This window comes from Aptenodytes patagonicus, chromosome 26, assembly GCF_965638725.1.
Source record: "Aptenodytes patagonicus chromosome 26, bAptPat1.pri.cur, whole genome shotgun sequence".
NCBI classification, from domain to species: domain Eukaryota; kingdom Metazoa; phylum Chordata; class Aves; order Sphenisciformes; family Spheniscidae; genus Aptenodytes; species Aptenodytes patagonicus.
Window position 1 is genome coordinate 1042745 of NC_134974.1, and position 20617 is coordinate 1063361.

Here is a 20617-nt window from a genome sequence, read left to right on the forward strand (position 1 = left end):
CTGCCTGAAGTCCTGCAGCCCAGTGGGCAGCCCCGCACCCAGCGGCGGGTGCCTCTGCGGGTCTCCAATGCCCATCTTCCCCTTCGCTTCGCCGCCTGGCAGAGCTCTGCTGGATCCCGGCCGCAGCCATGGCACTGATTTGGGGCTCTGTGGGTGTTTTGGGGTTTTTTTTTTGCAAAATGGGGGTGTTGGCGCAAAGGAGGGTTTTCTTGCCCTGGTTCCTCCCTGGGTGGATGAGACTTGCGGCCAAGCCCACTGTTACTTTGTCCCTTCCATTCCCCAGAAATAAGGTGCCATTGGGAGAGGGCCCCGTGTCCAGGTTTTCTCCATTCTCGACCGTCTTTGCCTGTTTATTGCTGTTACAGTAAATGTTTGCATCTCCCTTGTCTGCAATGAGGTTGTGGTAGAGACAACGCCGCGGACCCGTTTTATGAGGGCTCTACGGTTTCGTGAAATGTATCTTCTGTACCTGATGTTGAAATCAATAAAAGGAAAGATTTTAAAAATAATCTGACCCCAGCTCCTGAAAGGAGGGGACTCTGTCGTTGCTGCTTAGTGAGCAGTTTTGCTGGGTTGAGATGGCTTTTAAGTGCTGGAGAGGGGGCAGGTAGTTTGTTTGGAGGCTTGGTGCTGGGAGATGGGGATAGCATTCACCGCTTCCTCCGCAAGGTCAGGACCAAGGGCTTCATCTTGCCATCGGTTATGCTGATAGAAACCAATAGCAGCTCCACAGGCTTGCGTCGGAGTGAAAACAGTGGAAGGGCCTCGCTGTATCTTGGTGATGCTCCGTTTGTGCCAGCGATGGGCCGTGGCGTGCCGGAGGAGAGCAGGGCTGGGAAGGCTCAGCCAGGTCCGTCCTGCTGTGGTTCGGCTGAGCGCGGTGCTGTGGCAGAGTGCCGGGTGCTGGTACGGGACTGGCTCCGGTCCGCTTCCTTCGGGCACAACTAAATACCAGCCAAGGGGCACACTTTCTAGGGCGGTGAATAATTAAACGGAGCGTAGGAACAATGGGGCTGTCTGCTGCGGGGTGTGCTGGAGCTCAGGGGTGGGAGTGGGGGGCAGGACCCTCCATGGCTCCCGAGCGTCGTGCTCCCGATGCACCACGCACGTCCCGTCCCCCCGTCCCAGGTGCTGGTGGGCGGTGGCAGGATCTCTCTGTAATTACATGCGTTCTCCCCCAAATCGCTGCTTGCTGCTGGAGACGGGATGCTCAGCTCCGCTGACTCCATACTGACCAGTTCCAACAGCTCCTTATTTTTTAGGCTTACACAAATTCTAGTTTTTCGGGTCAGCAGTGTCCTCCCGCAAAGCTCCGTGCTGCTGCTGGTGCCGGCACAGAGTTTTGAGCAGGGGAGGAGCAGTTTAGCGATTTCTGCAGCTGCATAATTGCTCGCTCCAAGGAGCGGTGCATTAAATTGTGCGGCTTGGGGAGGAGGATTTTGAAAAGCATCTCCGGGGGCTGCTTTGAAACTCGTCCCCTTTGCTCTGCGAGTGACAGGAGCTGAGCAATTAGAAGAGCAATATCGACCCTGCCTCGGAAGCGTGCGACGACCAGCACCAGGCGGTTTAATCCCAACGAAGCCATGTCCTCGCGTCCTGCGACGTGCAGCGTCGCTGCCCACGATCAATAGTCATTTTGTCTTCCTGAGGCCAGCCCCATTTGAGGCGCACCAGGAAAACCTTGCTCTGCCCAACCGCATCTGCTGCAGAAAACTCTTCTAGGGCCTGTGACCTTAATTGAATCGACTCTTTCACGTCCTGAAGACGGTCGTATCATCTCGCTGCAGCCATGCTCGGTAAATCACGTGTCTGTTACCTCATGCACAAGCTGCAGGGTCTGTGCCAGCCTGCTTCTCTCTCGATGAGATTTTTGCAGCCCGAGGCTGGTTTCCAGCTGCTTGGGAAGAGCCCTTGGGTCGCTGGGTCTGCTCCTCTGCTGTCTAAGGCCTTGCATCATGTTCTCTTGGAGGTTTAATGCTGGTGGAGACTTGAGTTCGCAGCTCCTGGGCTCCCACCATGCTCTAGGCATTAGCATGCCGCCTTGCCCGGCACTGAGCTGTTTGCATCCGTCAGGATCCTCCCTATTTCCAGGGAGAGCTTGTAAAAACCAGCTGGTGGGCTCACCAAAAATCCCGCTTCTTGCCCCTTTCCGATTTTGGGAGAGGTGGGATCCTGGGTTTGGTAAAGCGATGGTTTTCTGCTGCCTGTGCGGCTGCTGAAACGCGATCGTGCTGCTGGAGGTCACCTTTTAACTCCCCGTGGAGCCGGGTGGCCTTTCGTGGTCACGGCTCTGCCCTGTGCTTTGGTTTTCTGAGTTCATCTGCTATTTTGCCACTGAGGGGGGGGGAAAAAAAGTCTTCATAACCCTTTTCCCTTGGGGAAAAGCCAACCTGGTCAGAAATGTCCACACAGAAATGTCAGCGGACCGTGCCGACCCAGCAGCGGGGCTTGTCCTCCCCGGGGGTCCTGCTGCGCCCACGGCGTCTGTCCCCATCCCGCCGTGTCCCTGGGTTTGGGGTGGCGGAGGAAGCGAGCCCAGGGGCTGCTTTCAGCAGCTGTTTGCAAGCGAGCGGCTCTGGCCTCTCCCTCTCCCCCCCCGCCCCCCCGTGCGCTAAACCACCTCCTCTTGCCTTCGCATCTGCCTCTGCCCTTTAGACACCGCGGTGTGCCCCGGCGCTCCCCAAACACGGGGTTGGGGGAAGCAGGGGCCAGCCGGCGGCCCTCGGTGGCGGTGACAGCCACTCGGGGTGGCAGCGGCGCAGGGACAGCGGCTCCATCCCGCGCGCTTCCTCCCGGCCGCCAGCGCGCAGCAGACGTGGAGAAGGACGCAGCCACCCTGTCTCCTGTAAGTACCTCTCACTCTTTCCACTGGAGAGTTAAAATTAGCAACTTCTTTTTTTAAAACAGGCGTCGCTTTAAACCTTGCCAGCCCAACTGGGTTTCCTTTTATTCCCCCCCCCCCCCCCCCCCCCGGCTCCTTTTCTCTTGATTATTTTTATTTTGTTGTTATTGTTGAACGTACGCATGCACTTTTCTCCCTTTTTTTCTGTCCCCGTCCCGTCTCCCCCCCCCCCCCCCTTTTCGTTCCTTCCTTTTTTAAACATGGGTGACGCTGCAGTGTCGGTGCAGAGTTTGGAGCCAAATAAACAGCCCGGCACACCCCCACCCCGATCGCCTTACAGAGCCCGGTGCCGGAGCCCAGTGCCGAATTTAGAGCCCTTATCTATTGTCAGCCTCCGCGGTCGCCGCTGCTCTGCCGGGGGGGGGGTTGTTTGCCCCAGACCCCCTTTTTGCTCCTGACACAGATCTTCAATGTGAGTGTGCCTCTAATTATTTTTTCCCTTCTCCTTTGTGTTCGTGGTAAAGAACAAAAGTGCCCGTAAATCAGGACCCGTTGCTTTTCATCCAGGGCTGCGTGGGTAGGGAGGGAGAAGGGGGGTCTGGGCAGTGGGGGGAGTTCCCACATGGGGAGGATCAGCTGCATGGAGAGAGAGAGAAACTGAGGCAGGGAGGGAGGACGTGGCTCACCGACGGGGAGTGGGTGAGCCGGGATTTCCTCCTCTTAAAATAAAAACAAATATAGACGAGCAAGGAAAACGCAGCAGGCGTGGGCTCAGATGCAGGACTGGTGCCTGTCCCTGGGGGATAAAATCTGGCCCTTTGGGGAAGCTCGCACCCGTGGTCCCCCGCGGCAGGGACGATGCCAGGGTCCGACGTGGGTGGAGGGTGCCGCAGCTGCCATGGTGCTGCGGCTGGAGCTCTGCTACGCTGGGACGGAGCCGGTGGTTGGAGGTGGCCATCCCAGCCCGGATCTGCGAAAGCAAACAGGAAGGCGAGCGGGGAGCAGCCCACCGTATTTACTCGGGCGTCGGGGAGGTTATTTATTGTGGTTCCTCTGAGGTTGGTACCGGGGTTTTTTAACACCTTCCTGTTTGGTGCCGTTTCCTTTCGGCTGGGGCTGGGTGCCCGGTGCAGCAGGAGCTTGCAGCTCGCGCAGGGAGGTGAGCAGGGTACCACGCACCTCTCCACCCGAGCATCGGGCGATGGCAGGAGCATCGCGCTGGGGCTCTCCCTCCTGTTCCTTCTCCTCCCTTAACTATTTCATAAACGTTTGGTTTGCTCTAGAGACCAGCCCGGCCGGTCCCGCACGAGGGATGGATGCGGTGGGGCTGGGACCGACGCTGGGCTTGGCTCATCCTAGAAAAAGCTTTTTCCGATCTTGATTTTTTCCCAAGGTTTTTTTGTGCTGTTACTGCTTTGGGGCCGGGACTGCCCAGATCCTGCCTGGGGTTAGAGTTAATAATGCTGATAATCTTAATATCCACTTCTGTGAAAATTAAGGTGCAAAACCCATAGGAAGGAGGACGGCATCCTTCAGAAGGGCTTTTAGTGTTTCCCTCCTGAGACACGCTTGCGTGCGCTGCCCTGGCTCCGATGCTCATGGATGGCTTAAACACAACCAAGGCTGGAGGATAAACTTCGCTCTTTGGGTTAAACCCAACCCTTTAACCCGTCGCTGGGGGAGGGCGAAGCGGGTCCTCCCCTCGGCTCAACTTGGGGGACCCTGTCGCAGCGGGGTTGGCTCCGTTCGGGGACGGGGTTTGGGGCCGCGGGTCTTGTCCCCACTGCAGGGGTCCTGGGTTTCTGCTTTCGAAACTGAACGGCTGCCCACGATACTGCCCTGGGCAACGACGGCTGCAAAGCCTTTTCCTCCTCCTCCTCCTCCTCCTCCTCCAGCTCTTTTGGGCAAACAATTGATTTGGGCAGCTATTTATTTATATTTATTTATTTTTACGTCCCCGCCCTTCAGCCAAAAATTTTGACTGAAATGTTTTCATTTCTACTCACAAACTCTTGCCTTCTGAAAACCACGCTTTCTCTCTCGCCCCCTTTGCAAGTCTGCAGAAAAAAACCACCTTATTTGGGTTTTTTCCTGATATTTTCCCTTTTCCAAGAGGAATTGTGACTGGTGTTTATCCGTGACACTCCTGCGCTCGCGACGGCTCCTGAGCTCTTGCCTGCCCTCGGGGTCTGTCTCCTCTGTGCCACAGGAGCATCCCAGCAGCTTCCCTGCCGTCCCTCCGGAAACCCGGGCTGGGACCTGCAACCAAGCCCTTGGCTTCAACTGCAGCTGTGTGCTGGCGGTGCTCCGGCACGAGAGCTTGGAGGGTGCCAGACCTGGGATGTAGTGGCGCCTCTGGAAAGTGCCAAATTTTGGCATTTCCCGCAGTGGCTGGGCATCCCCGTCGCTCTCCTGAGCATCGTCCCCACGGTTTGCTGGGATGCCCGAGGTGGGCATGTGGCCAGCATCCGCACCCCCAAAACCCGGGGCTGGCCAAAATCACTGCCCCTCTGGCACGTGGCTTTTGGCGCAGCTGTGGAGAAGGGCTCGGCCGGTCGGGGACCCCGGCAGGGGACTCCCCTCGCCCCCCCCCCCCCCCCCCCAGCCCAAATCGTCCCTGCTAAAACACAAGCTTTGGGTGGGTTAAAAAAAACCTGTTAAAACAGAATAATTTTCCCTGCTGTTCCTGGAGGATGCGTCCCGGGATGGGGTCTGGATGAGTCCGCCTCTCCCTCCTAATGGGAACCATCACCCAGTGGGTCTGGCCGGAGCTGCCAGCGATGGCCATCGGTGTGGGCAGACCGTGGCTTGGCTTTTGATTTCGGTGGCCCAGCCAGGCCGGTGCCGGGGAGCGGGTAGGACAGGATTTGTGCGCCTGTGTCTAGAATGGGCGTCTGTGTGAGTGAGCGGCAACAGCTGAGAACCAGCTGTCTCGCTGTATTTTGGCCGCCTGACGAGCCGGGGCTGGATCCTCACCCACCCGCCTTGCTGGCTCGCAGCTTGGGAATGCGGGGTGAGGATCCGGCCCCGTCCCTCGTCAGCCTTTTGCCTACAGATGCATGTGCGTGCAAGCTGCTGCTGAGCTGGGGGAGCGGGGCCGTATCTCATCCCGGCAGACGGCAAAGCCTTTGTGGCGCAGCGGGCATCCCCCAGTCCCCAGCAGCCGTGAGTCATGCCGGGGATGAGGGATGTTGAGCTGGTTTGTCCCCCCTCCCTGCCCCAGATTTGGCTGCAGCAGCTCTGGGTGCCCCGCCGTCCCCAGGGTGCTCCAGCGATGCCGTGCCTGGGCTCTGGATCAGGGGTCCCCGGAGCACCGGTGCCAGTGGTAGATGTGGCGGCTGATGCAACGTTATTCGGGTGCCGGGTTGGAGCCACCGTGTTCTCAAGGCAGTGCAGGGCAAGAGGAGGTTAAGCCCGTTTTTACTGTGTGGCATCTTGTCCCAGTTCCTCCCGTGCGCTTAGAGCGAGTTCGGTTCAGGTTTGGTGGTGGCTGGACCCAGTCCGTGCCCCTCGGTGGGCTTCAGTGGCTCCTTCTCCTCTCACGGCACTTGGGCTGTAGCTCTCAGGGCCAAGGGATGACTCTTTCTGCTCGGTTCCTTGTGCCTGGGGCCTTGGTCTCTGCTTGCAAATTGTGGTGCTGTTATAGTCCCAAATAATTAATGCTGTTTGTGGACCTTTGTTTGCTTTATTAAAAAAAAATAGTGGTGTCCAGTGGTAAGCTTCCAGCTGTTAGATGGCAGCGTGCTCCGAGCATGAGCCTGTGGCTACGGAGCAAAGTCAGTTTTTTGGGGTGGAAATGGTGGGGATGTGTACAGACGGGGATGGCAGGTCCACCTCTGAGAAAGGCAGATGGCTGGGACGCCAGTTTTTGTGGTTTTGTTTCCAGGTTGGAAGTGCCAGGGACTGGTCGGAGCTGCGACGGTTGAGTCTGAGCACTGGGATGGAGGCAGGAGCCTGGTCCTGGCCGTTCCTGGTAGTGTTGGCCAGATCTTTCCCATCCATCTCTCCAAGGGACTCTCCGGCAAGCTCTGCTCCAGCGTCACCCTCCCAGTATTCAGCATTGTTGTATCAGTGGCAAATTAAGCTCATTTGCTTCTTATCCTTCTTCTCATGTTCAAGTGAAGCTGGTGACCACCATCCCCTTCCCAACGATGGGAAGCTCCTGGCTTCACCAGCTTCTCCGCACCCCAGACGCCTGCTGGACCCTCCAGCCCCTGGGGAGCCCGGTGCTCCCTGCCTGGGAGCTTAGCACGTATAAACCCTGACCGAGAGCGTGGGATGGGGCAATGCAGGAGCAACATCTGCTTCTACGTTGCCTTCGCGTCTTTGGACCCGATGGATGTGATGGCTGCTTTGGGCATGGATGCAGTTAGCAGTCGGTAGATGCAAATAAAATCAGCAGCCCCATGACTTTTGGCATTGCTGCTATTACTCACCAGTGCTTGGGGGTAGGAAGAAAAAAAGAAAAGAAGTGGTTTTGGGAGGCCAGTTTGAAAGATCTTGGTGGCCCTTGGGGAAGGGCTGAGCCTTTGGGAACGGCGTTGCTGGGGTCGTGCGCTGGGAGGGAGGACCGTGCTCGAGGGCTGAGCTCTGGGACGGCACTGGGGATCTCCGGCCTCTCAGCAGCCCTGGCTTCCAGGCTGAGCCCACGCTGTGCTTTGGGTGCCGGAGGGTCTGCAAAGCTGCTCTTGGGTGTCCCTTCCTGGGTAGGGACGGGGTGCGGGGTCCCTGGCCGAGTTGCTGGGGTGGAGGTGGAGATTTGTGCCACGCTGCACTTGGGCGAAGGGAAGGTGACCGCAGGATGGCCTGGGCTGGCTGTGGAAAATGCATCCCCAATCCCATCCCGTTGACGTGGGAGGGAAGAGGAGTGTTTCCCCCAGGACAGTTTTGCTCTCCACCGTGTCCCATGGGGCTGCCGTGGGTTTCCTTCATTCTCGCAGATGGCTCAGAGCAGCGGTTGGGTCTCATGGAGTTTCCCCTGGGTAAAGCCCGCCACGAGGAGAGAGTTGTCCCCTCTGCTACTGGGGGAAATCCCGTCCCCTTGCATGGAGAGCCCCTAAATTCCCTGCAGGGAGGGTTTCGCCCTCCTCACGCTGCTGAGCCGCCCCTGGGGAGCCCGTTCCCGTGTCCCGGTGGTGGGATCCTGCCCCCCGTGCAGGAGCTGAAGGCAGCAGTTGCCCCCCTTTGGTGTGTTGTGTTTTGATACTTGCAAGTCATTGACATCTTTCCAATGACCGTAGTGAGGGTGCTGGCAGCGGGGACCTTGCTGGGCTGCACCGGGGGACAGGCGCACCCTGGGGTGCACCCTCGGGATGGGGGGGGTTGCCCGAGGAAATGGGGTGCAATGTTGGGGTCCAGGTGCTGGTGATGCAGGGAGCCTCAGCTGCCCCCGCCGCAGGTTTGCATCTTGCCGTACAGATTCTCATTCCAGAGGTGGAAAAAAAAAAACCCTCTCAAAGCGAAACATCGCTGCTGTCGGGCGCCAAGGCTTTTCCTGGGCTCAAACCGCCCCGCCCCAGGGGTGGGAGGCAGCTCGGTGGGGAGCAGGGCTGGGTGGCCCCCAAAACTGTTGCCGCGTCTTCCCCCTCCGTCTCCCACTTTTCCTCCCTGTGGCCTCAGCACCAGCGACAGTCCCCGCCGTGGGTCTGGTTTGGGGTCGAGAGCTGCTTCTGCTCCCCACCGGCGCGGGGACGACTTTGACAGTCTCCTGATTTACGAGCGCAGGATCCGACCCCGAATTCAGCTCTCTCTCCTTCTCGCTCTTTTTTTTTAATGAGTCAACCTCTCATCTGTCATATTAAACCTCCTCATTACCAGGTATCTAAATTTTGCTCTGACAATAGTGACAGGGGAAGCTGCGATATCATTGCCACGGCGCGGGGCTACGGGGAGCTGGCAGGTGGTTATTTCATGCCCTGCAGGGAGCCTTGGGGGTGGGCGACGGAGCCGGATAATGGGCTCTCGCTTCCCTTCATTTAGAAAACCCTACTTAGTGCAGAGGGGAAAATTACCCCTGGTCTCCAGCTCTGGAGCTGGTGATGGATAGAGGATGGGAGGGAAGGGGAACGGCTTCACGTGGTCCAGCTGCTCCTCCCTGGGGATGGAGGGTGGATGGGGATGGAAGTGGCTTAAGGGCTGCCTGGTGCGAGCGGTTGGTCCCAGCTGGGAAGGGGGATGCTGTGCCTGTAGCAGGGTGCCGGGGCTTGCGGGGTCCCCAGCCTCAGTGTGCACGCCCGGGGAAGCCGCTGAGCCACCCGGGGAGACCGCAGCCAGGCTCGGGGTGATGGGTGACCCCTGCTGCAAGGATGCCACCGCCAAGGTCGCTGCTCAAGGTCGCGGGGCTTTTCCGGCAGCTTTTGCACGTTGCTGTTCCCAGGGTGCTTTAAAAGTCTCTTTAGCAAGGGGCTGTCCGACCCCTCCGGTTTAACGCTGTGCCGTGTGGCGGCTCGTCCCCGCCGGTCCCTCCCTACGGCATCTCCCTCCGGGAGAGAGGACTGGCTGCCGCCCTGGGACACCGCACGGCGTGAGGGGCTGTGGGTCCCCGCTTGCCCCGGTCCCGTGGGCTTTTCCTCCCGCAGGCCATGTCCTCGCCTTGGCATGGGGTGATGACGGTTCCCTGGTTGGCTTTCGGCCAGTGCCGAGCAGGGCCGCGGGCTTGCCGGTGACCTTGCACGGGGCTCCTGCCCAGCCTCCCTTCTCCTGCCAGCTGCCCCATGTCCCCTCCAGCCTCTGCTCGTTCGGGCTGTGCTGGCAGCGCAGGGAAGGTCATCGGCTGTGCCCGCCATCACCCAGCCTCTCTAGCACCCATCCCCAGCCTGGGACGGGCTCCCGGTGTCCTGGATGTGATGGCATCCCTGGCTAGCCGTGGCGTGGGATGAAACAGTGGGATTTGGGGTGCAGGGGACCAGGGTGCCTGGTTTGGGTGCTACTGCGATGCTTCGAGTCCTTGTGCCAACGTCGGGGCTCTCAGCCTTGTTTGGTGGGTGTTGTCTGGGTCCACACTGGTGCAAATGGGTGCATGAGCTGCAGGGGAAGAGAAAATCAACCCCGGTTTAATAATTTCCCCCAAATCCTTTCTTTCACCCCGCCCTTGTACAGGCAAATGCTAGTTTTCCAGCATCATTTAAGGGCTGTGCTTTTTTTTTTTCCCCAGACTCTGCCGGTCTTGGCATGGCGCGTGGTTTTGTTACAGCTCAGCAGAGCTGGCTGCACGGTTGGCATCTGCTTTTCTCCAGAGAGTGCCTGAATCTGGGTCAGGAATATATGTGTCTTTTTCAAATTCCTCGGGGGCCTGACTGAATCCAGCCTCGCTTCTGCTTTCCTGAGCCTCCTGAGGTTTGTACCTGCAGCCGGCGGGACGGATCCTGCGCAGGCAGGAGGACCCGAGCCTCTGGTTTAGCTGCCGATCCTGGGGAAATCGGGGCCCTCCGCGGGCCTCAGGTGCGCGGGAGGGATTGCAGCTCGACGCTGGATTTGCACCTGCTGGGCGAGCAGGATTCGGCCCCGGGAAGGGCTTGGCCGAGCAGGGCCCTGCAGCTGCGTTTCCGAGCGGGAGATTTGCTCCGGAGCCGCGTTTCGGCCGCCTTCCTCTCCCCTCCCCCTGCCTGCATCTGGAGGCTCGACACAGGAACCCAGATAGCATCATCCTGAAACCAGAATAGAAGCTTTGGAGGAGACTTTAGCATGTTTGTGTGGTTTTGATCTCGGTTTGTAGATAAAGAGGTGCTAAACAATGCTAAGCTGGCGAGTTGGAGTCCTTCACGGGTATGTGCAGCGGGGCTGGGGAAGCGCAGGCACCTGCCCTCGCTGCCCGCTGCGATGTCGAGGACGACCCTGCGTGGATGCGTCTCTCCTTTGCTGCATCCCCCCGGGGAGCCGGGGCTGCTCCTGCCGGCGCTGCCCCCCATCCCGCAGCAAAGCCGGCTCGGTCCATCAGCGGTTGCTCGCTGGTGGGATGATGGCAAGCACCACACCAGTGGCTTTGCAGGATAGGAAGGGCAACATTAACATGAATACAGGCACTGGATTTTAGGGAAGGGGGCTTTTCCCCCCTCTGCAGAGGAGAAGGAAGCCGGTCCTGCAGATCCAGAAACCACCAAGAAGGAAACTAAAAGTCCTTGGTGTCAGCGTGGAGGATATGTTAAAAAAACAACAATTAAGTCACAAAAGGCAGGCCTGGCCGTCAGCGAGAAAGGAAACAGGAAGGCAAGAACTGCAGTTAAACAGTCGGGTTCAAGAGGTGACTCGAGCTAAATCCATATCCTTAAGGGATGGAAGTCCAGCCCTGTCCGCGGGCGGGGAAGCAGCTCTGTCGGTTTGTGCCGGTGTGAGACCCGGGAGCCTCAGGCCGAGGCTTGGACACCTCAGCTGCGGTTTGCTGTTTTATTTGCACTTGCTTTTAAGGCTCTTTTGCAGCAGGTGGAGAGTCCGAGTTTTGCGCAGGTGCTGCTGGACTCCTCCTCGTGGCGGGGCAGCCACGTCGCGCCTTGACTCAACCGCTTTTCTTGGTAAAAGCCGCACGTTTGCAGCGGCGAGCGTCGCAGCAGGGCGTGGGGCTGCTCTTGCCACCTCTGAAGCATCACCACCACCTCCGGAGCATCGTCGCTCCCTCCTTTCGCTCGGCCCGTTCCCCCCGCGCCCCTACCCCAGCACGGGGCGGTGAAGGGCTCGGCAGCGGCTCGGTGCACCATCGGTGCGGTGGGTGTAAACCACTTCCCATGGCAGGCTGAGCTCACAGGCTCGTTTGCAGCACAGTAGCATTTCCCCGGTACGGGCTCTCTCCTGCCGTGGGCAGAGAGGCGGGACAAACCCTGCACCTTGTAACCCACGTGCCCACCGGTTGTGTGCTGAAGCTCTCCTGCAATGGCCCGCCTCGCCCGGAGATGCTCCACGACGGGGGAAGGTGTCCACGCAGCGTGTTGTTGTGGTCGTTTCTGTATGTGGATAAAACCTGAGCCCCCCAAAATGTTGGTCCCGCTGGGCTGGGTTCGGTGGTCGTGTCGGGCGCCCTGTTCCCTGGGGTAGGATGCCCGGCGGGGAGGACCCCTCGTCCCGCTGCGTTCGGACCTGTTACTCTCAGCCGGCCCCTTGGCTTGATGGAGCCAAGTAAGGATAAACCCATTTTGGGGAGAATTACTGCAAATCCTGGGTAAAGGACGGGTTTGTCCTGCAGAGAGAGCGTTCAGTGCCTGTGCAGAGCGGGCTGCTGGGTTGGGCTGTGCTCCTCCGTAGCTGTCACCAGCTTTTCTCCCTTCAACTCGGGACTTTCTATGCCGTTATCGGACATCCTCCTATTCATCTCCTTCCAAGATGAGCTGCGTTGGTCCTTTCAGCATCTTCACAGGAGAGCGTTTTTCTTCTTTTCCTTTTTCCTTCCTTTTTTTCCCCAGCCTCCGACTGTCCTTTGAAGCTGCTTTTGCAGGTTTCCCCGCAGCCAAGGACATCCCCGTGGCGCTGGCCCCGGTTTGGGGGATGGAGGTGGGGAAAACGTCCCTTGAACCTGTGCCGCGATGAACCCATCCAGATTTTGCCGTCACTCGTAACGCTGGCTCTACCGCGTATTTCTGCACAGGCACGAGTGGATTGGGGAGCGCGGTGCCGCACGTGAGTGCAGGGGCAGCACGCTGGGAAAAGCAAGGCCATGCAGAGCTCGAAAGGAAAATACATTTTTGGAAAGGATGCGTTTATTTGCCTTTATTTATCTTCCTAAGGCTTTTGGATTCATCTTTTTGATCTTTCCCTTGCAGCTGCGCAGCCAATGTTTGGTTTATTTAAGCTGACACCGTGCTGAGAGCACAAGGCTTTACAAGGTGGGGTTTTAAGGAAGGACAGCTTAATATCATCGCCTTTGAGAGGAGCGGCCGTGTCACGGCTAACTTTAGCAAGGAGGCAACTAAAAAGGGATGCAATAAAAGTGTATTAAAAATAGCAAATGGCCATAGAAAGTGGATGTGAGACTCTAAGTGCCCCTACTCGCGCAGAGAGAAATATGGGGCTATTTAGTAGAAATGGAAAAGTGACAAATTATGGAGTGGTGCAAAGAACCCTGCTGCTCGTGCAATGCCAAGGTGAGACCATTTAGAAATAGGTAAAATAGATCGGAAATATGTGTAGTCGGTGAAAAATCCAGAAATAAAGACTTGGAAGAGATACCGGCTCTCCTGCCTCCCCAGCTCTTGGAGCTGTGGATTCAGCACCCCCAAATTCCTTGTTTTGTAAAAACATCTCCCAGCTGAGATTCCTCTTTGCTTTTTCTTTCTTCCCCCATTTGCAAAATGCTAACTCTGCTCCCTCACCCGTCTCTCCAATTTAAAGCAATTTACTTGGAGCCGGGTATGAATTACTCAGCACAGAGTTAACCAGCACCTGCTTGTAGTTAATTGGCATGTGTGTTAATTGCTGTGATAGTCATACTTGTGCGAGCGCGCGAGGGGGTGTAGGGCAGGAGGGAGGGATGCGGGCGCTAACGGGCTGCCTCCGTCCCGGCGCTTCTCGCTGCTTCCCCGGGTCGACGCCGAATTTCCCCTTTCCCGATCCTTGCCGAGGTTTCCAGGTGCTGAAGAGGGACGGGGTGACTTTTTGCCGGCGGCGTTAGCTCGGTGCAACGCCCGTGATTTGCTTTACAGCAGGTTTGTAGGTCTCCTTCGATGCCCTTGGACCCCTGCGCCGCGGTGGTTCCTCCTCGCCGGGTGTAGCGGCTGAGATGCTTGGTGGTTGCATGGAGATGGTCACCATGGAGACGGGTACCACTGGGGATGGCGGCGGCGTTGGGGGGGGAGGCTGCGGGTGCCTGGGGTGGCCCCGAGCCCGGCCCCGCTCCAGCCCGGCTGCACCCTGTGATGTTTGAGCTGTCCCAAGCCTGGTTTAGGATGGCGTTGGGTCACATTTTGGGCAAGCCGGTCTGCCTTACAGGGCTGCAGAGATTCTCTAGTGTCTCTCGTAAGGGCTGGGCTTAACCCATCCACCGGTGTTCGTGCGACTCACTGGGGGTATCACGGCTGGGGATGTTGGCGCCTCATCCCAAATGGGATGGAAAGGTCCCGTGGGCTCAGACGCTGCGTGGGGTGGGTGCCTTCTCATCCCGCGTGCACCACGGGATGGCGTGAGCCTGATTTCCTTGGAAAACCGGGCTAAGGAGAAAGAAGCTGCTGTCTCAGAAGGAAGAAAAGGTGATTCAATGACTGGGGATATTATATTTAATAAAAACACCCAAGAGCCCAAATATTAAAAGTTATTTAGGAGTTTAGCTCCTTTTAAAAGTCCTGCACTCTGGGTGTTTGGCTATCTATACGTTTAGGTGCTTAAATTCCGGCTGATCATGGAGGAGGGTCATGGGTGATCCCGATGCTTCGGGGTGGGCAATTAGGGAGCCAGAGCAATTTGCTGGTGAAGGAAAGGGAGCTGCAGAGGCGCTCGGCTCGGTGCAGGGTGCAGAGTGGGTGCTTCTGGGTTGGGTCTGAGCAGCCAGTGGCAGTGCCAGCATGGTGGGCAGGAGGGAGGGAGTCTCGCCAGGTTTCTTGCGCTTGCAGATGCTGATCAGAAACTTGAGCCTGTGGTCGGGCTTTCTGAAACAGCCACCTGGGCAGGAAACGTGAAAATACCTGGGTTTAAAAACGTGTTGGGAAAAAAAAAAAACCCCAACCTAAAACCAAATAAACCCACCCCAACTCCAGCACCGGGAACATGAAGAGAAAAGGGAGGAGTTTTAAATCCCCTCCATTGGATGAGTTTGGAGGGCAGCGGACAGTGCCGTGCTTTTCTCCATCCCTCCTTTTCATCCCATCCAAGGACCGCACTCGCCGTGGGGTGTTTTCCTTCCCGTGCTGGGGAGAGGGATCAAGAGCATCACACGGCCAGCTCCTTTTCTCCCTATGATGACAAGCAAAAAAAGTGTTGTTATAGTCGCCTTTTTCCTGCGGGGGACTTTATCAGGCGGCATGAGCAAACCCTGAGGCTGGGATGATGGTCCCCGTCCAGCTGGGGGGCCGAGGACCCAGGAGTCGGGATTTGAGAGCGGCAGGAGGAACGTGGTCTGGTGGTTGAAAAAGGTGATTTGTATCAAAACACCTGGGTTTTATTTGTGGCGCAGGGAGGGGAATGTGGTTTGAATGCCGCCGCTCCCATGCAAGAAGCACCAGCTTGTGCGAAGCTCGGGGCAGGGATGAGCAGCGCCGGGGTTTTCTTCTCGTCCCTACAAACATCCTATCTCTTTTTCGAATGCCGTGGAGCTTTTGGCCACGACAGCATCCTGTGAAGAAGTCCCATAACCGAATTGTGTTAAAATATGTTTCCTTTCACTCGGTTTAAATTTACTGCCTGTTGTTCTCCAGTGTTTATTGTTGCTTCTGGAGAGTTCCTCTCTGGTTTGGACAGTAAATCCGCTGTCTTTTCAGAGGTTTTCTCTGTCCAAGAGCTGCAGCACAAGGAAAGTATTAGCATCTCGCCCTGGGTCCGGATGCAGAGCTGTTGCTTCTTCATGCTGCTGCTGGCGGTTTTGCAGAAGGTGAAGGTGAATATTTTTCGGTCAGTTCAAAGAAATGGCAACTCCGAGGGGAAAAGCTGCAAAGCAGACTCGGCGGAAAGTTCCTCCTCCATCAAATTTTCTCCACACGTGCAAAATCCTCGCCTTGGCCCCCGGCCTCGGGGCTGTGGACTCTCTCCCGCGTGGGCTCGCAGTGGTGGAAACGCCGAGTGGACACCCCGGGCGGATGAAACAAAAATCCTCATTTTCCTTTCGCCTCCTCCCTTATCACCGGCCTTTGAGGGATGCTCTCGTGGCAGCCCAGTGTCTGCATCCCCTGCTCACCGGTGCCAGCCCGAGTGGCGATGCTCTGGGACCGGCCTTTTCGGGGCTGCCTGCAGAGGGATGGGGAGCGGTAGCCAAAAGGGCATCCCCGCGGCACCGGCTCGGCGTCCCCCACGGTGCCGGTGCTGCTTGCAGCCGGATGGTCCCTCCCGTTTTCTGCTGGGAGGGGAAACGCACCAATTTTGAGAAATAATGATTCGAGCAGCAAATGCCATCCCTGTATGGTTTGTCCTTGCCAAGAGTCTTCGTGGTGGGATTTATGAGGAAAAAAAGGGATTTTTGCTGCCTGTTGTCTCTCTAGTCTCCTGCCAGCAGCCTTTCCTGGGTTCTCCATTGCTTGATTTCCCTGGAGAGCAAATTGTGGATGTCAGGGGGAGGAAAAGTCTCCCCATTCCCCTCTCGGCTGCTCGAACCAGCGCTGAAACCACAGAGCACAATGCGCAATGAATAATTTTACCCCCCAAAAAAAGCAGAGAAAAAGATTAAGTGACTCACACGACTCAATGAACCCCAAAAAACAAGTGTGGGAGTGAGACTGTCAAGGCTTGTTTGTTGTTGGAGTGTGGTCTGATGAGAGGCGAAGGACGGGACCAAGGTCGCTGGGGGGCTTCAGCACGGTCCGGGGGGGGACTCCATGCTCTGGGGTGGGAGAGGAGCAGGAGGAGCTGGGTCGGGGCTGGCTGCGGATGCTGCGGGTGAATTTGGGATGATGGGGGGGGGGAGAAAAAGCTTATTTTTCCATGCTTTTTGTAACAAGACCGAGGGCTGGGGGCTGCCAAGTCGAGGCAGATAGGAAGCTATTTTGGGACTGGCTTTTCCCTCTGCCCGGGTCTTGGCACGGGGCACCCTCGCCTTAAATGCAACGTTATCGCTGCTTTTATCCGGCCACTCGGAGAGAGAACCAGGAGAAAAACATACCTGCGGAAAAATGAACTGGCTGGGTTTCCCCCTTTATTCCCCTCGCTGCAATGCAGTGCACGCTGAAAAAAATGGGGTGAAATGGGGCTGGGGGGACTGCGTCGGTAGGTGCCCCGGTACATCCAGATACAGCCTCCAGCATCGGGGGATGTGGGTGCCCGGAGGAGGCTGAGCCTCTGCCCCGTTATCCGGTGCAGGGTCACGGAGCGAGGCTGAGAAAGGAGCCGTGCGGGTCCCCCGGGACCTGCAGCACTCGCCCCTTTGGGGAGAGAAGTGTAGAACAAAAGATACCCCCCAAGTTGATCTGCACCCCCCTCAGATCGATGGAAACAACCGGCATCTGGCTGTTGTTGAGCCCAGTCGAACCCCAGGCTGCCTCGGCTTCCTTCAGAGTCCTTCTTCCCCTCGCCCATAAGAATTAGGTTTCTGTGCCTGATTATAGGGTTTTTTTAAGTAATCAAATAAAGACATTTTAAAATTCCAAATTGAAGATTAATGCAGAAATTGGAGACGGATTTAAATTGCCCAAGCTAATCACCAGCCACTCGACTGCTTATGACTTTATTAAGAGAAAAAAAAAAAAGTCTGGAGTGTCACGGAGGAATAATGATTCACGGGCTCGTTGCTGCCGTCTCCTCCTCCTCGACGAGCATCGCCGTGCCCGGCCCACACGTGTCCTGCGGCGCGGGCGTTTTTGGGCTCCATCCTTAGGGTTTTTCGAGACCAGGTTGGATAAATCCCTCTGCAACCCTCCTGGCCCCAGAGCTGAGCGGGAGGATGGAGCAGAGACCTCCCCTGGGCTTGGGGGGCAGGAACCATGCCGGCGGTGGGGAGGATGCCGGGAGGGTGCTGGATCCTGGATGGGGTTTGGGGACAGACGGTCTCACTCCTGTCTCTCTCCTTGCACAGGTTTCTGAGCAGCCGCTGACGGCTCAGCCCCGCTGGATCCGGCCGTGCAGGAGGATACCATGAACTGAGCAAGGAGCGACGCAAAACTCTCTTTTTTTTTTTTTTTTTTTGCTTTTGTTTTGGCTTTTTTTCGTTTGTTTTTCATCCGGAAAAAAGCCCCCCACGCTCTTTAATGAAAGCGTTTTAAAACGGCGTTACTTTTCCTCTCCCCTGAACCGAAGTCGTCCCGGGTGCGGTGAGGATTTCCGGAGAAGATGGGGAGAAAAAAGATCCAGATCCAACGGATCACGGACGAGCGCAATCGGCAGGTCGGTGCTTTCCCTTCAGCTCTCCACTCCCTCCTCGCCCGCTGTCCTCCCGTCGGGTATTTTAAGGGTTCTGCTTCAAAACGACCCATTTCCATCCCGTTTTGGGCCAACTGGTGCTTTTCTCTCCCAAGCCATAAAATAAGCAGATGGGTGAAACTCGGCACCGGGGCCGGATTCAGGCGGATACCCAGAACCAGGCAAACGGCCCCATTTTGCCGTGGCGGGGAGCCGTGGCCCCCACCCAGGCATTGCTCCTCGCCTTGGAGCTCCTCGCGCCGTTTCCATCTAAGCGCTTTTCCAGAAGAAAGTATCTTCTCCAGTTAGTTCCTTTTTTTTTTTGTCTTGCAGAAAATATATTTCAGTTGACATTTTCCGTGAGGTTTTTCCAATAAAAAACAGCCACAACAAGTATCCATTTTTCTGAACGCAAACAACCCAAATTATTCTTTTTTTTTTTTTTTTTCCCCCTCAATTGAAAACTTATATGGGTCCAGGGTTTTTTTCCTTGTGCTCTGTTGAAGCCAAGCCCTAGACACGCACGCATGTGCATGTGTGTAGAAATACATGCGTGTATCTCGCAGGAAAAAAAAAAACAACCCCAAAACAGGTTTTTCCCTAATTTACGTGTTCCTTGAGTCAGACCAGCTGAGCGGCAGCGCTTTGCCAGACCAGGTTTGCTCTGTGATGACTCCATCGATGTATTTCCCCGTAACCACAAGATTTTCAGGCAGGTCCCTTTGCTCTGTGGCTTCCCGCGGTCCTTGAGTTCAGCTCAGCAGATCCAAGCGTCTGCCTTTAGTCCAGCCACCGCTGCAGATGCCCCAGCGTGGCCTGCCACGCTTCTTTTCTACTGCTTTTATTCCAGAAAAAGAAGAAAAAAAGTATGTGTATATATTCCTAATGCTTAAAAAGTGGCAAATAACAGAATTGGATGAACTGGTTTATTGCTCCGCAGCAAAACAATAGAAAATTGCAGGTTTTCTTCATTAACAGTTTTATTTGGTGGCTGGGGGGATGGGATGGGCGTGAAATGTTTTTTGATAATGTCCCAGTTGCTCATGGCGCTGCTTATTTCCATAATTAGCAGGACATGGGGCGTTAGGGGTTGTTAAAGAAGCTGGACTGTATTTTACGGGGCAGCGCTGCTGAACGTTGCATGGGGGAGAGAGGGATTTGCAGCTATTGGAGCCCCATTAGAAGTTCAAACGAACGGAAAATATTTGGTAATGCTGGAGGTTGATGGCACAGCCTAGCCCTGATGTATAAGCCTTCAGGAAAGGAAAGAGGCGTTTCTCTGCCAAAGGCAGAAGCCGAGGCGGTGGGAGGCGTTTTTGGGGGGGCATCGAGCTGCTCCTTGTCGCAGGGCTTGGCCAAGGAGGGCTGGAGATGCAGACCCTTGCCAAGGTCTCCCCGGCCAAGCCAAGCCCAGGTGGGATTTAGCAGCGGGAGTTGCTTAGCACAGCCGGGTGCCGTGACTTTACCACGTCTCCGATGTCAGGTGTTGTCCCCAAAGCTCAGCTCCCGGGTCTGGGGGACGTTGGTTTTTCCTTTGACAGCAGCTGCGTCCCCGGCCGGGCCGGTTCTTCCAAACCCCAGCGTGGGAGCGTCGCTCCCCACGTGAGCGCAGCACCTATCGCTTTGCTTTTCCGAAAACCCAGCCCTGTTTAAGCCGGGTGTCAGCGAAGCAGCAGCTGTTTAATTGGTCATCAGCGCAGGCTTTGCAATCAATTATTTTCACTGCTCCCTTTCTTTGGGAAACAAGGACACACCGAGAAGAGAGGACATTTCGTGACGAACGGCTGCTCCAGGCAGTGGGTTGCTGATCTGCTCCATCCACTGCAGTGGGAGCTGCATGGGACTGGGGCATCTATCACCTCTGTAAAGGGGGTGGTAACCCTCCTGCTTTGCACTATGCGTGTGCAATGCCAGGATCCGGTCTCTGGGCTCAGAAATGTCCCGTCTTGCTTCATCTCATTCCCCTTCCCTTCCTCTCCTGCTGCTGTTGCACATCAGAGATGAGCAGTGTTCGTGCACGCGCGGCCGCCGTGGCTGCGGGCTGTCGGCTAAGCTGGCTTAAACCCAGGGTCTGGGAGCATCCTCAGCCCATCCCTGTCTCCATGGCAGCCCCCCCAAGGCTTGGTGCGGGGGGCACGGCTCGGCTCTCTCGTGTCGCACCCCGGGAGCTGAGCAGCCGGGCGCTGCTGAATTATGCATGGGGTTTCATGCCGCGGCGCTGCTGCTGGAAATGTAGCTCCAGCCGCGGCGGGCAAGCATGCACTGTCCTCGGCGTGCGCCGGATGGCCCCCGCGGCCCCTGCGCGTGTCGGGAGAGAGAGGGATGGCGAATGGGAATAGTGCGTGGATGCGCTGGAGAAGGAGGGATTCACCGGTGGCTGTGCAAGGAGGTGGAGGCAGAGCCCCTCCTGACGCCTGTGTTTCCACTCACTCTGCAAGTGGAGTTCATCAGTAGTGGTGGTTCGGGGCCGCCGAGGCAGTGTGAACCTCAGGAAGAGCTAAGGTTGAACAGGGGCTCTCCAAAGCCTTCGCTGCGAGGTGAAGCTCTGTCCATGCATCTCGCACCCAACCTACAGCATCAGCGAGTCCGACCCTGCTCGCTCCCTGGGTCTTGCTTCCCAGGGGTGCATGGACCACGAGCCCGCGTGGAGGAGACCAGAATTACAGCAGAAGCCAAAACCAGGGGAGGAGAGCAAGTAAGAGTCGCTAATGTCATTAGAGGAATTACTGGAGAGGATTTGCCATAACAGATCAGACCATCAGTCCTTCAGGGCCAGCCTGCTGACTCTGGCAACGGCCAATATGGTCTGCATCAGGCGAA

The 20617-nt window shown here is 56.9% G+C and overlaps 1 protein-coding gene across 1 annotated transcript in view; it reads left to right on the top strand.

Moving 5' to 3' along the window:
• MEF2D (myocyte enhancer factor 2D) overlaps nucleotides 1-20617 on the top strand; it is a gene marked incomplete at its 3' end in the record, with an annotated part of 45911 nt that overhangs the window by 14753 nt on the left and 10541 nt on the right. Inside the window, 1 exon segment of the mRNA XM_076360102.1 lies at nucleotides 17475-17782. Within this exon segment, the coding sequence (XP_076216217.1) occupies nucleotides 17729-17782 (54 nt within the window).